At 36.7% G+C, this 13,809-nt stretch overlaps 2 protein-coding genes across 2 annotated transcripts in view; one reads left to right on the top strand and one right to left on the bottom strand.

Annotated features, from left to right (window-relative positions):
- LOC134841416 (microtubule-associated proteins 1A/1B light chain 3C-like) overlaps nucleotides 1–13,809 on the top strand; it is a 393,097-nt gene that overhangs the window by 198,356 nt on the left and 180,932 nt on the right. The window lies entirely within an intron of this gene.
- Nucleotides 8,840–10,237, bottom strand: LOC134841676 (uncharacterized). Its single transcript, XM_063857712.1, has one exon. The coding sequence runs from the start codon at nucleotides 10,235–10,237 to the stop codon at nucleotides 8,840–8,842; it is 1,398 nt and encodes a 465-aa protein (XP_063713782.1).

The following is a 13,809-nucleotide window of genomic DNA, read 5'->3' as shown; positions in this document are numbered from 1 at the left end:
ACTTGATAGCTATTATCATCCTACTTGTCATTAAGCGATCGAAATAGTAAGAAACAGTTTGTTTATTTCCGTACTCAGTTTAACAATCACAAAGTACACTTCGAAGAAAACAAATATTGGAACAGAATCAGGAAAAACAGATTTTGATTCAATTTACAGTGCTGAAATTGCATTGTTGAAAATGAAAAACAATAAACATTTAATTAAATTTGAATTCTCCTAGAATTAAAAATAGCGAGTCAGAAAACATCATATTAGATAATCGAGATACAAATGAACTTTTTGAAGACTTTGTGTGTGCACTAAAGCGAAAAAAAAACATTTTTCCAAATTTTTAATTTACCAAAGAATTCAATTTCCACTCAAACTTGTTATCAACGAGAATAGCAAAGCAAAAGACAGAGGAATTTGGATCTTTTTCAAAATCTGAAAAAGTAAGATTAAACAGATTGTTTTCTGGGGGTAGAGCTGCGTGAGAGTCTGTGCAAAACCTGAGTAAGGCGAGCTGTTTATCAGAAAAAAAAGAAGAATTCCTACACACCAAGACACCGTATAATAGAATTAGTCCACCATTCAGAAGTTTCCGAAGATTTCAATCATTTCAAAACATATCAAGGAAACCTGGTGTAAGGAATTGGGTTTTGTAGACAAGTTAGCTAGTCGGATCAATCGAGTTAAGTGTTTATCAGTTGCTGGAGACATTTTTTCGAGTTTTGTCAGAGTCCAAATAATGAAAACAAAGCAAGCAAAAGACACTTAACAAGCTTTCAAAAAAATGATTTTTCGAGAAAACACTCTGAAAAGCTTTAGGTTGATAATGGAACAGAATATGGGGGAACTTTCAAAAAATCCTCCAAGGAAAAAACCTTGAAATTTTACTGAACCCTGAGTGAAACACCAGCTGAAATTGCAGACAGTGCAATTCAGTCTTTCAAATATATAATATGTTGTTATAATGATGATCATGGTGCAAAATTTGTTCCCAAATTGCAATATTTTGTTTCTACCATAAACTTTCGCAAAAATTGGTCTTCTGGAAAATCTCCGTGAGATGTGAAAAATGATGACTTTCCATCAATTTTGTATAACTAATCATTCATGAAAAATACTAAACCAAAATTCAAAATTGGAGAAAGAAGAAAATTTCGAAAAAAAAATTCCGTTCCGAAAAGGATACAAGCCACAGTTTACCGATAAAATATTTGAAAAATCATCAAAATCAACAAAGAAACCGCCAACATATATCACCAAAGATCTCAACAAAGATGATATTCTAGGCATATATTTTGAAAAAGAGCTGAGGAAATAATCAGATTGAAGCTAAGTCATTTTTTAAATTACATTTCTATCGATCTGTATTCATAGCTTTAGTTCATTTGCCAATTTTCTACCGGAACAAATACGTCCTAAAGGAGAATGGTAAGGTGCTTTTTCAGTAAAATCATAACTTTCATTGTACCCAAAACAAAACTGTAGGAAAGTTTGCTTTTATAGAAGGGACAAAAAGTCCTGAGGAAAAAAGAATGATTGTACCGATACATATTGAAGCTGGATTTTATCCAAGTAATGTTGATATGGTTGTAGCCATGAATGAATGACAAATTTCGAAAACGTACAGGTGCTTAAAAATGTGAACATTCATAGGAACTTATGTATCAGTAGATAAGATTACACAAAAAATTGCCCTTCATTGACCTGAGGATCAATCAGTGTTTATCATTCAAAGTGCTGATTTGACTCATATTTTTGGTTGTGCTTTAGAACAAAATCAGACAGGGTTTATAATGAGTGGAAAAGGACCACATTATCTTCAGTTTTCTTACGACATTATAAGAATACATTCCCTGATGATATATAGTGATACTAAAATGATGTAGTAGGTGATATAGAAACTCTTTTGCTTCGTTGTTTTCCTTCTTTCAACGTCCAAAGTCAAAATTGGAGATATAATATTTACAGGACGGTACATGAATTATCAATCAAATAGGAGTCTGCAATTTAAAAGGTTATTGAAAAACCCATTCCCTTGCAAACCAATTGAACTACGGGCTACTACCGGCGGAAAATTTGTTTTTGTGTCCGTAGAAATCACACGAGTTGTTTTCTTGCTCAGCAGGGTTTCGGATAATCGTTTTTGATTTATACTTCATACGAAATGGTTGCTCAAAATTCAGCTTAATCTGCCACTTTTCGTGGACATGCAAGACAGCGTGGAAGAGACTTTGGTGCTCTTGCACAATTTTTTGGGGAGAAATGCAATCCCCTTAATCAAAAAAATATAAAGTCCCAGCTGCAAAAAGAATTGGAGCAGATTTATTTGAAGTTGCAGCTTCAGAGAAGTTGTTAGTAGACAAAAAAAACTCAAAACACTTGCAGAAGATGTTGGAACAAAAAGAGTTTGAAAACAGTTGGGAGGTGGAACAAAGAAACATAAGCGTAGAATTAGTAGAACGATTCCTCGAAAAAATAAAATCAAAAGCCAGTTGCTCTCGCAAAGACATTTTTGACAAAATGAAATGAGTATACATCAAGGTAGTCCTCTTCGGTTCGGAGCTTTTCCAAATTCTTCTTTAGAGATTTTTGATAAAACTCCAATTTTGAAGACAATTTTGTCATCTTACGCACAAAAAGTGTTTCCCAGTACATCTCTAAATGGAAAGCAGTATTGAATTTGAAATTGAGACAGATCGTAACCTTTATTTGGATATGCGTGACAATCACCTCAGTTTAAAGCTTCAATTATTCAAGGGAAGATTGTTTGATGCTTTCAAGAAGGAAAAAGCAGAAAAAAAAAGCCAAAACCGAGGATGATTCAGATGAGGAACCAGAATCTCACTATACCTGTGTTAACAATCTACGACATTCGCTATTCTCCATTTGCAAATTTACTTTAACAATACAATGGTTTACAACGCCAATGGCTTATAAAGCCCAAATTTTCAACGAAATTAATTCGTCCTCAGTGAGTATTAGGGGAATAATTGCCCTTGTCATAGATAAAGGTTTAAAAAACATTCCGGAAGCTCTTGATATGCATCCGTTCACTGATAGAACAAACTCTTTAGGAACAGGGATAGTTTTTTCACTCTATGAGAGGCTTGCCATTGATTTGTTTACTTGTGAAAAATTAATTATACCAAAAACCAAAATTCGAATTAAACTAACTCGAGCTACACCTAATTTTTACATGCTGTCTGATAAATCAAGTGTTAGTCTGAAAAATGTCGATTGTTTGCTGTTTTCTAGAAGAATTTTATGAGCTGAACCTAATCAACAAAACTTGCAATGGAATCTGGAAATAACACCTGCTCTATACAGTTTTATGGAAGCTATATCAAGAACCTTTATCATTCCATCTCGTCACAAACAGTTTCAGCTGTTGCGGGATCATTTCATGAAAATCTTTTCAACTATTGTCAATTTCATTTGAGAGAGCTTAGAGTTATTCGGACTGGATGAGCAATTGCTTCATTAGATAAACCTTTTCTTTGTCGTCCTTATGTTACAACAAAGAAAAGAGTGCAGCTTAATGACAATTTTCCAGCTCTTTCTATGGAAGATTTCCAAAATCACTATATTCTCGGTTTTGACTTGACTTCACTACAAGATGCAGCTGAACAGCTGCATTATGCAAAACCTCGTGTAGATAGCTTGAGATTAGAAATGTTTTTCTAAATTCCCTTGAATCAAGTAACGGAGGTAATAGTCTTGGGAGAAAGACTATCAAACGCTCAAATTGACAAATTCGGAACAGTCGCTAAAAATATTTAGTTTTTTTTTGAATTTTCAGGTTTCCATAAAAAATTTTATCTTCTTAGGACTTTTCGTTTTTATTGTCTGTGTACCATTTATTTAATTTTTTTTCAGGCCTAAATCTCCAGAAAAAGTAGACAAAGAAAGGTTTTTAATGAAAAACGCGTGAAATTATCAGCGACTGTAAAACAGAGTTCAATAATCTTTGTCCAGTACATAAGATTTGTGCATGGGACTTTATTGAAAGAATATCTAAACCCGTGTAATTGATCAATCTGATTTTTTGATCTTAAAAAGCATTATCAAGCTATCAGTTTCTTGGTTTTAGATTTAAATCAACAAATAATTGCAAATTTGGATAACTTTTTACTTTTGCAAAACATCGAAAGAATTCTTGACCTCAGGTTCAAGTATATGGGGTCTTATACCTCTGATAAAATTCCTCAACTAACCAAATTTTTCTTTGCAATAATTGGAGAACACTAATTAGCAATGACAGAAGAGAACACTGGATCACGATTGCACGATTGGACAAAACTTACTACTTTGCTGATTCTTTGGGAAAAAAAACATTTCAACTAATCCTTTTCAATGAAAAATTTCCAGCACATGGTTCAAAGGAAACTTCAAAAAACTGATAATTTTTTTTGGTTTTTACGCAACTTAATCAGACTTTTTTCTTTGTAATCTCTACTAGAAGAACCTGAATAATTTTCATGATGTTAATGTTTTGAACTTTATCAATAATTATATGTAAGAACTCATTATGTTATTTGATTAAGTGAAGATAAATTGATGCAATAAAATTATATATGATGTGGTGATTTTTACTGTTACTGTAATTTTGGTAACTGTAACTTTGTTTTTGTAGTAAAAATTTTCTTCGTTTATTTTTTTATTGAAAAAGGGAAACTTACGATTTCTAGAAGTTCAGTTCAGAAAATCCAAAATTATGAAGGAAAATTTGGAGAAAATGATCTTTTTTGAATACTGGGAGCAGTTAGTTTGATAAAACCTAAGAGAAGTCAACTGAATGTGATTAATTTTAAAAATGATCTAAATAGGAAGTTTTTCTAGATAATTTTTTTTTCTTTGCTCAAACATTAATATTTTTGAAGTTTACTTTGGGAAAGATCCTTAGTTTACTTTGGGAAAGACACTACACATTTTCAAGATCCTTAGAATATTTTTTAAAATTTTTGTCAGAGTAAACTTCTAAAAACATTTGGCGTAAATTTATAATTGAGAAAGAAGAAAATTGCGATTTTGTAGTGAATGGAAATGACGACTTAAGAATTGAAAATGAAAAAAGGAAAAAATCAACTGGTAATCAAGTTCTAGTTTTTAAATTGAGCGATTGAATTTCGAAATTTTTCTGTTGTTACCACAACATACCCCATCTATTACACTAAAGATTTCTCACGCTCAAGAAAACAAAAAAATTGTTTCAAGAAACTTTGCTTGCATCAATCGGCGTCTCTGCTCACCGTGGACGGTAACATCTGGTGTTGTCATTTTGACTTTTCGTATGATAAAATTTTTTGATGTTCGTATGATAAAACATCCACTATCTATCTTAAATATACAAATATGAAATTTTTTTACATACTTGAGCGTCCTCACTCACTAAGGGGTGCAACATCTGTTGTTGCAAAGTTGAGATAATAGCCTGAAATTTTTTTTCTTCACGTTCACTACCTCGCTTAAACAAACAAACATTAAATTACTTAACATACTTTAGCGTCGTCCTCACTCACCACGGGAGTAACATCTGTTGTTGCAAACTAGTCATATTTGTCTGAAAAAATTATTGTTTCAATAAACAAATATGAAAAATTGACTGCAAAATAATTGAATTTTTTCTGAAACTTACCCTCTGACACATACGACTTTAAGCATTCCCGTTTGAACTAACAACTTATTGGTTCTTGATAAAGAAAATGTTTGGAAACTTAAACATCAGCAAAATCGGGCGCCAAAATCTTTTTGAAAACTTTTCTCGAAACTTACCTTACCATATGAAACCTATAACTTATCTTAATACATTGGAATAATTGTTCCCTGTGTTATTGCATAGGGCGGAGACCGGATAGTCTAAAGCCTATCTTAATACATGGAGGTCACCAGCCCCCCTTCCCCGTCGATTTTTTCCCGACATATAGAACTATCCGTTCCGACATGCGTCAGCGTCTGACTTTATATTTGTTCCCTTGGAGATCAGTTTGCCACATTGAACATACTATCGTACGTGCTAAAGTGTTTAACCTGTATATCTTGATTTCGGGACAAATAGTCTGCTAGGCCAATTTTTTGCCCATGGCTTCACTTGGATTCTACTTGAAAATTGAAGTATATTAGGCGGTCAAGCAACTCTGAGCAATATTTTTTTCGTCTTTTTGTTACAATAGAGTATTTCACTGCCTTTCGCAACGACTAAAATAACATCGATTAGAGCGTGTGCCTGTGGTACATCAAGAGTATTGCGTCCATCACCCTTTGAAATTACCCCAGGCATTGTTGTTAGGCCGTTAGAGCCCGTTTTAACTCTATATGTACCAGTTGATTTTCCTCCGGCCATTGAAAAGTTTCATTGTACGCTCGTGTCCGGGGTGAGTGGTTGTTGGCCGTACGGGTACGTTAGGTCCATTTTGAAAAAAAAAAACGTCCCCCGTTTTTCTTTCCCCTGTCATTTGCCCCACAGTACCCATTAGTTCCTCGATATTCGGCTTTTTGTATTTATTTTTATGCACCTGGTTAACTCATTCCTTTGATTCCAATGCAAATTTGACTGTCCCATCTTTCTTCACTGTCATTACTATTGGTGATACAAAATACTTATCCCAGCAACCCTTGAGTTCTTCTATATGTCCATGTTTCAGTATTTCTGACAATTTCTTATCGAATTTGTCCTTTGTCTTGCAATCTTATCGGAACCCTTCCCCCTTTTGATGTATTGATGTTAGTTTTTCAAAAAGTTACGCTGCTGCTCTTTAGTTCTTGATTTTCCCAACACGGTATTCAAAAATTATGTATTTGCCATCTGAAGTATTTCTGCCATGTATCCAAAGATATTTCTTCTTGTGGTGCCGTTGCTTTATCCGTCTCCCTTGGACTGACATCATCTTCGCTCCCGATGCTTGCTGTACCAGTTACAACCTGAGGCTCGATATCAAGTCTCTTCAAATGAAGAATGGTCGATTTCCCCCTATCACCATGGTTCCTGCCTCCAAGACTTCCAGTTTCACTGGTGGCTTCCATTTTCACTTCCATTGCTCCAAGTTAGAGCAGCGGGATGTTTCGGTGGTTCCGGAGCTCGTTGTCTTCCAGTTTGAGACCACTCAATTTTACGCAAGCTGTGCCCAACGTCCTTTTAGTTCGCCAAGTTGAAAGATTGAAATTGTGAAGGTCGGCAAGCTGCTGTCAATCCAAATGCTCATTTGCTTTCCGTTGAGTTTATTTGGCAACTTTGCTCCAGCTCTTCTCAACTCCGTTTATTGCTTCGACTGTATCGCCATTACTGCATAATCCTCTGGGCTGTCGGAATCCCATGATTGCCGTCTCTCCTCCGGTTTCTTAACCCATCCGACCGAACTCCCATAAGGAAACTGGATGTCCTCCGTCTTCCCTGTCTCGTCTATGTTCTGTTCTCCATTCACTTGGATCCCTACCACTTTCGGTCACCGTCGGTATCCGCGTTTACCTCGGCACGTTCGCCCATAGTGTCCCACTTTTCGACAAAAATTGCACGTTGCTCTCCACGCTGGACAGTTTGCCATGAGCTCTTGTGTAAAACGTGGCTGATTGCAGTTGTAGCAATTCCTGGTATCCATTTGCGTTTCCCCTCGGAGTTCGAGCGGTGTTCTATACGGCGCTCTTGCTCATTTTCTACTATTTCGATAGCCTCCTCTGATCGCTCTCACTAGTTCGGTTTTAATCTAGAGTGTTCCTCACTCCCACGGTGTTTTTATTTGATTCGCAGAGCTCGTTCCGGACCACTCATTTGTTCGTTTTAACAAGGATTACATCCCTTAAAATCTTGGTTTGCAGTGTTCCGAATTTACATCGCGCCACTAATCCACTTGGGACCAAATGGAAGTGCTCCAACGGCTCACAATATCTTGTTCCCTTTCTAGCAGCTGGAACGTTTGATAAATCTCATTCCTTTCTTACTTAAACTCAGTTTCCATTGCATCTAATATTCGCGAGTACCAAGACGATCCCAGATCCAGGTGTGGTTTGGGCCTGTGGAGTTCATCCTGCCCCTTTTCCCACAGACATTAGTAAAACTTTGATATTAACGGCTGTTCCTACTCTAATCGGTTCTTTTCATCTTCATCTGCCCGCAGCGCAGTGATTTGTGCTGTAGTTAGCGTATTGTCGTAGTAGAAGTTTCTATAATTCGGTTTTTCACCCCCCACTTTGGCCTGCTGGCTGCGCCAGGTTAGGAAAGAGTAACTTGTACTCTAAAATTTAAACTATAGAATGAAAAACTGTTTTTCATAAAGTTAGTCAGAGACAATGAAATAGAGGTCAATAAAAGTTGACAGACAACTCCGAATATTAAATACTACTTATCACCAGAATTTTGACAATGTTTGAACAGAACTAAAATGGTTGAACTAATTTAGTCGCTATCACAAATCAAAATAAAATAAAAATCTGTCAGTTAATCAATCAGTTAGTGCCTACCGAAAACTGGAATCATTTTCTGAGTCTGAGTCATCACCTCAGCGTAACGGCAGTTTTTTTCATTTCAGTCAAAAAGTTCGACAAAATTAGTTTCCAGCAAAAAGTTTTCGATTTCTATTTTTAAGGGATGAACAGCGCAAAAAATTATATCTTAAGTTTTGCATTCGAATATCGATATCCTTCAGGTAATAGCAAAAATAAATAGTCGAAAAACTGCTCCTCAGTCGAAAATGGCTCGGCTGAAAAGTCGACTCGATAGTGCTACCCCTTATTGGGCCTTCTATCAGAGTATCATGAAAGAGTATTTCAGCAAAATGTAATTTAATTTTGCATAGATAAGTACGAGAGCAAGAATGATCATTTAAAAAAACGGCTATTCTTTTACATACTGTAATAGTTAAGTCAATTTGTACAACTTGATGACGTCATCGATTTTCTGTCTACAAAGAGGGCAGTAAAGATTGACAGCCAAAAGAACCGCTGCACAAGGTGTGCAGGCAATCACATGACCACATCTGTAAAACGCATTGTCGACCGGTCTTGACTCGTCCAGGCATACAGCACACTTTCCAGCCGATTCCGGTTGAACCAAAACGGAAATTCCAGTCGCATTTGTTGACAGCAAAGTCTGATTCAGAATCACTTGCTGAATTGCGCTCTCAAGTTGAGCTTGTGAGCTCGTTTGTCTCGTGAGGAGATTCTGCATCGATTCCATCATAGACTCAAGTCGCTCAATTCTCTCGTCACTTTCAGAAACTTGTCCGGGTGCACCACGCCGAGCAGCGGGACGTCGGTGTGCAGGTGGTGGAGGCACGGCAGCTGCGAAACGTCTTCCATTAGTTGTTGGAACATCCACAATACCAATATCTGAGAAGTCGTTCCGGGCTCTTTGATGTCGAGGCAAGTTGTTCAGGGTTCGCATCGATTCTTCTCTCGCTTCCCACGTGAAAACAGAAGGTGCCAATTCAATTCGATGTTGCAAGTGACTTTCAAGTAGATCAGAAATAATACTGTTCAAAGTCTGGGTTACAATCTGTTCACTAATAAGACTACTTATCTCAGAAAATACGTCGAATCTTTCACTTCTCACCACTCTATCGTCGTTCATGTGCGCTTGAACAGACTGCCAGCCGACAGGTTGAGGTGCTTCGGATACCGGTGGCGCGGGAGGAGTAGGAATCACAGGACGGACTTGGCGATCAGGTGCCGATGGTACACGATTTCGCCAAGGTTCCTCGCTTCGTCGAGTGTATTTTTGACCCCTTCGACTAGATCGGTTGTTCTGTTGTTTTTGTATACTCTGAGGCGGAGCTCGGAGCGCGTTTTCCAGACGTGTTCGGAAAGTGTTCGTTAACAATGTTCTAACCGTCTGCGCATTCATGACTGATTCTAACTCCGATATTGTAGTCTCATTTTCACCACCTCGTCTCACCTGACTTCGTTGGAGCATCTCTTTTAGCACGAATCGTCGGTCATAAACAGAAGGTATCTGCGAAGCGAGTCGTTCGACTTCGCTGATTCTCTGGGCTCGTTGAGACTCGAAAAATTGGTCCAGAGTCAAATCGAAGTTTTGGTTCTGATTTCCTGAACTGCTCGTATTCGAAGTATTTACAGAAGCTGAAGGTGTATTGCTGCAGTCAATTTTAGTAATCTCAATTCGATCGCTGAGCATTTGCGTGAGTGAATTGTTTTCACATCCCATTTGAACAGTCAAGCTCGTTTGATTCAGGAGACGGATTTCATTTGCGCGCTCCTGGCGCTGTCGCTCAAAAAAAGAGTCCAAACTCTGCTCCATTTCTGCAGAGAAAGAAAACAAAAAGAGCTCAAAAATTAAATGTTGTCCAAAAAAAGAATTGGTTCAATTACCAATATTTATGGTATAAAAGGTATAGTGTTGTGTTAGTGAACAATTGAAGTAAAATGCAATTTGAAGCAAATATATTGCTTTTTATAGCAAGCTTACAGCTCATTGCTGGTAAATTCAGCGAATTATTCTGAATTTGACGGCAATTTGAAGAATATATAACGCAAGTTCTTCAGTGATATTTTGATGTCATGTTCGTGTCAAATGAAAATCGTTCTAGCTCTAATGCGATGTCTATAGTAAATACATTATCAAATAAACCAAAATGACGTTCCTGAGACTACAGTCGAGTTTTGATCGAACCATGTAAGCTATCAAAAACTTTGGCAGACCGAATGTTGAAATTTACAAGAACATGGCGATAACCAATCAATAAAACAAGGAAATTTTAATAAAATTGATTATAAGGTCAAAAGTAAACTCTTTAAAAACTAATTTGCTGACATTTTTATTAATAGTAACATTTAACTACATTATCGTTAAAAATGTGTGCTCAATTACTATAAACAGCTCAAATAATCACTCCGGTCTTTTTTCTTACTCCTCATGGAATGCTTGACGCCTCCAAAAAATGATATCAAAATCACTGGACTATGCACGCAACAACCATTAAGTCTGCCGGAACTTGTACCATATAAGAGGCTACTGGCGACTAGTGAGAGTCGCATATTTGTTGGTCAGTTTCTACTTGAAAAAGAACACAACTGTTCATTTTGGGACAAAGCCCTGAATGTTTCGACTGCCTCTAAACGTCGATGAATAGATTTTTTGCCTTAAATTTTTTTTAAAAACGTGCGGTTTTCTACGCGTTAATAGCACGAAACATATCACTCGTTCACTGTGTTTAATTCGGCCAAATTAGTTTTTTCGAATTTTATGAAAAATCTTAACAGGTAAAAACATTTTTTCAAATTTGAGCTCAGGACGTCAATTCCTTTCAGATGATAGAAATTTTGAAGAGCACGACAAAATTACTGGCAAAAATCAGGAAAACAACTGATTCAGTTTAAGGTACTCTGTCCTACTTTCGATGTCTACTAACAATTTGTTTGTGAAGAACAGCTCAACAATGAACAACAACACAACCACTAACTTTTCGTTTCTATTCAATTATACAGGCAGCCAAGGACGGCACACACGATCTTTGGCACACAATTTTAAATAACAAGTAGCAAGCCCGCCTCCATTAATCAATCGGGTTGCAAAAAACTGATTATTCTGATCAAGCTCTTCAAGAAATGAGAAACTTTGAAAACTTATCATCCATATCTTATCTGAGCAAGCTCAAGGTTTTTCATGTAATTTCCTACTTTACTTCAATTTGCAGCCATTTAGTTTTTGGACAGAGCCAATCAAACGATGAAATTTTTAAAATTTTCAAATTATTAACGATTTGCAAAAAACTCATCAGCTTCTGCAAGCCATTCATTTCTGCAATCAAACCTAAAGCTTGAAACAAAAAAAAAATCATAGTGATGGTGTTCGCTTAAATAAAAAATTTTCCTTGCAGGCATTTCAAACAATAACTTGTGAAAGCTCTTCAAGTAATTTCATACCATGAGTCGTGTGGCAAAAATGAAGTTTTTCTAAGCAAGCAAATCAAGCTGTAATTTTTTTAAGGTAGCATGATTCAAATCGCAACGGCCAGAAATTTTGTAACTAAGCTATTTAAGCGATGATCTTCAAAAATCTTAGATCAGCGTGAATCGGCTCAAAAAAAGTTGTCTTAGCAAACTTGTCACGCATTGAAACATTGAAATTTATCACGTTATACATAGACAAAATCGATCCCGCAAACAATTAGAGTTTTTCTGTGCAGGCAATTCAAGCCATGAAAGGAAGAAAAATCTCAAGTTAATTCATAGAGCGAATCGGTTCTCAAAACATTCAATTTTTTTCATAAGTAAGCTTTTCAAGATTTAAACCTAAATCTATTTCAAGTTCTTTCATAGAATAAATATGCTTGCAGAAATGTCACGTTTTTCTATGCAAGCAGCTTAAGTAGTAAAAATTTAGAAAAATTGCGAGTTCCTTAACAATGCGACTCCGTTCGCAAAAAGTGTGAGTTTTTTTAAGCAAGCGACTCGGCGATAAAAAAAAACTCAATTGTTTCAAGTTATTTCGAAGAACAAATCGATACACAAGCTATTCTAGCGTTAAAATTTTATGTTTCCTTCTCAAGCTAAATGGTTTGAAACAGCTTAATTTTTTTAAAGAGCTGAGTATGATTCGCAAAAAATTGCTTTTTTTGAGGAGCAAGCAAGGAGTTGGTTTATATATGTTTCAAGTTTTTGATGTGAATTGTTCAAGAAAATAGACATTGAAACAATTCACAAAAGTTTTGATAGCGTAAATTATTTCACTTAGGTCCGAGTTTTTGTAGCAAGCGATTGAAGTGATTCAACTTGGAAAAATTTACAGTTTTCTAACAGTTTGAGTAAATTTATGCTTTGAACATGAATCGGTTCACATAATAGCTCTCACAGCTTGACTCGACCCGCGAAAAAAGCTATTGGACAACAGAAATTTTGAATTAACAATTTATTGGTTCTTCTTGAAGAAAACCTTGCCAAAGCTTTTCTCGAAACTTACCATACCATATGAAACTCTGAAACCTATAACCTATAACTTATCTTAATACATTGGGATATCTATTCCTTGTGTTATTACATAGGGCGGAGACTGGATAGTCTATAGCCTATCTAAATACATGGAGGTCTCCAGCCCCCCTTCCCCGTCGATTTTTACCCGACATATACTAATGTCCGTTCCGATATGCGTCAGCGTCTGATTTAATATTTGTTCCCTTGGAGATCATTTTGCCACATTGAACATACTATCGTACGTGCTAACGTGTTTAATCTTCATACTCGGATTTCGGGACAAATAGTCTGCTAGGCCAATTTTTTGCCACTGGCTTCACTTGAACTCCAGCTCTTTTCAACTCCGTTTATTGCTTCGACTGTATCGCCATTACCACATAGTCCCCTGGGGCTGTCGGAATCCCATGATTGCCGTCTCTCCTCCGGTTTTTTAACCTATCCGACCAAACTCCTATAATCAAACAGGATCTCCTCCGTCTCCCCTGTCTCGTCTATGTTCTGTTCTCCATTCACTTGGATCCCTACCACTTTCGGTCGCCGTCGGTATCCGCGTTTACCTCGGCACGTTCGCCCATAGTGTCCCACTTTTCGACAAAAATTGCACGTTGCTCTCCACGCTGGACAGTTTGCCATGAGCTCTTGTGTAAAACGTGGCTGATTGCAGTTGTAGCAATTCCTGGTATCCATTTGCGTTACCCCTCGGAGTTCGAGCGGTGTTCTATACGCCGCTCTTGCTCATTGTCTACTATTTCGATAGCCTCCTCTGATCGCTCTCACTAGTTCGGTTTTAATCTAGAAAAATCCTCAATTCCACGGTGTTTTTATTTGATCTGCAGAGCTCGTTCCGGGCCACTCGATCGTTCGTTTTAACAATGATTACATCCCTTAAAAACTTGGTTT

This window comes from Symsagittifera roscoffensis, chromosome 3 (genome assembly GCF_963678635.1).
Source record: "Symsagittifera roscoffensis chromosome 3, txSymRosc1.1, whole genome shotgun sequence".
Lineage (NCBI taxonomy): Eukaryota > Metazoa > Xenacoelomorpha > Acoela > Convolutidae > Symsagittifera > Symsagittifera roscoffensis.
This window is presented reverse-complemented; position numbering and strand designations above follow the sequence as displayed.

What these genes read in the sequence shown, in the direction of transcription:
- LOC134841676 (XM_063857712.1), bottom strand. Translation starts at nt 10,237, where the DNA reads ATGGAGCAGAGTTTGGACTCTTTTTTTGAGCGACAGCGCCAGGAGCGC.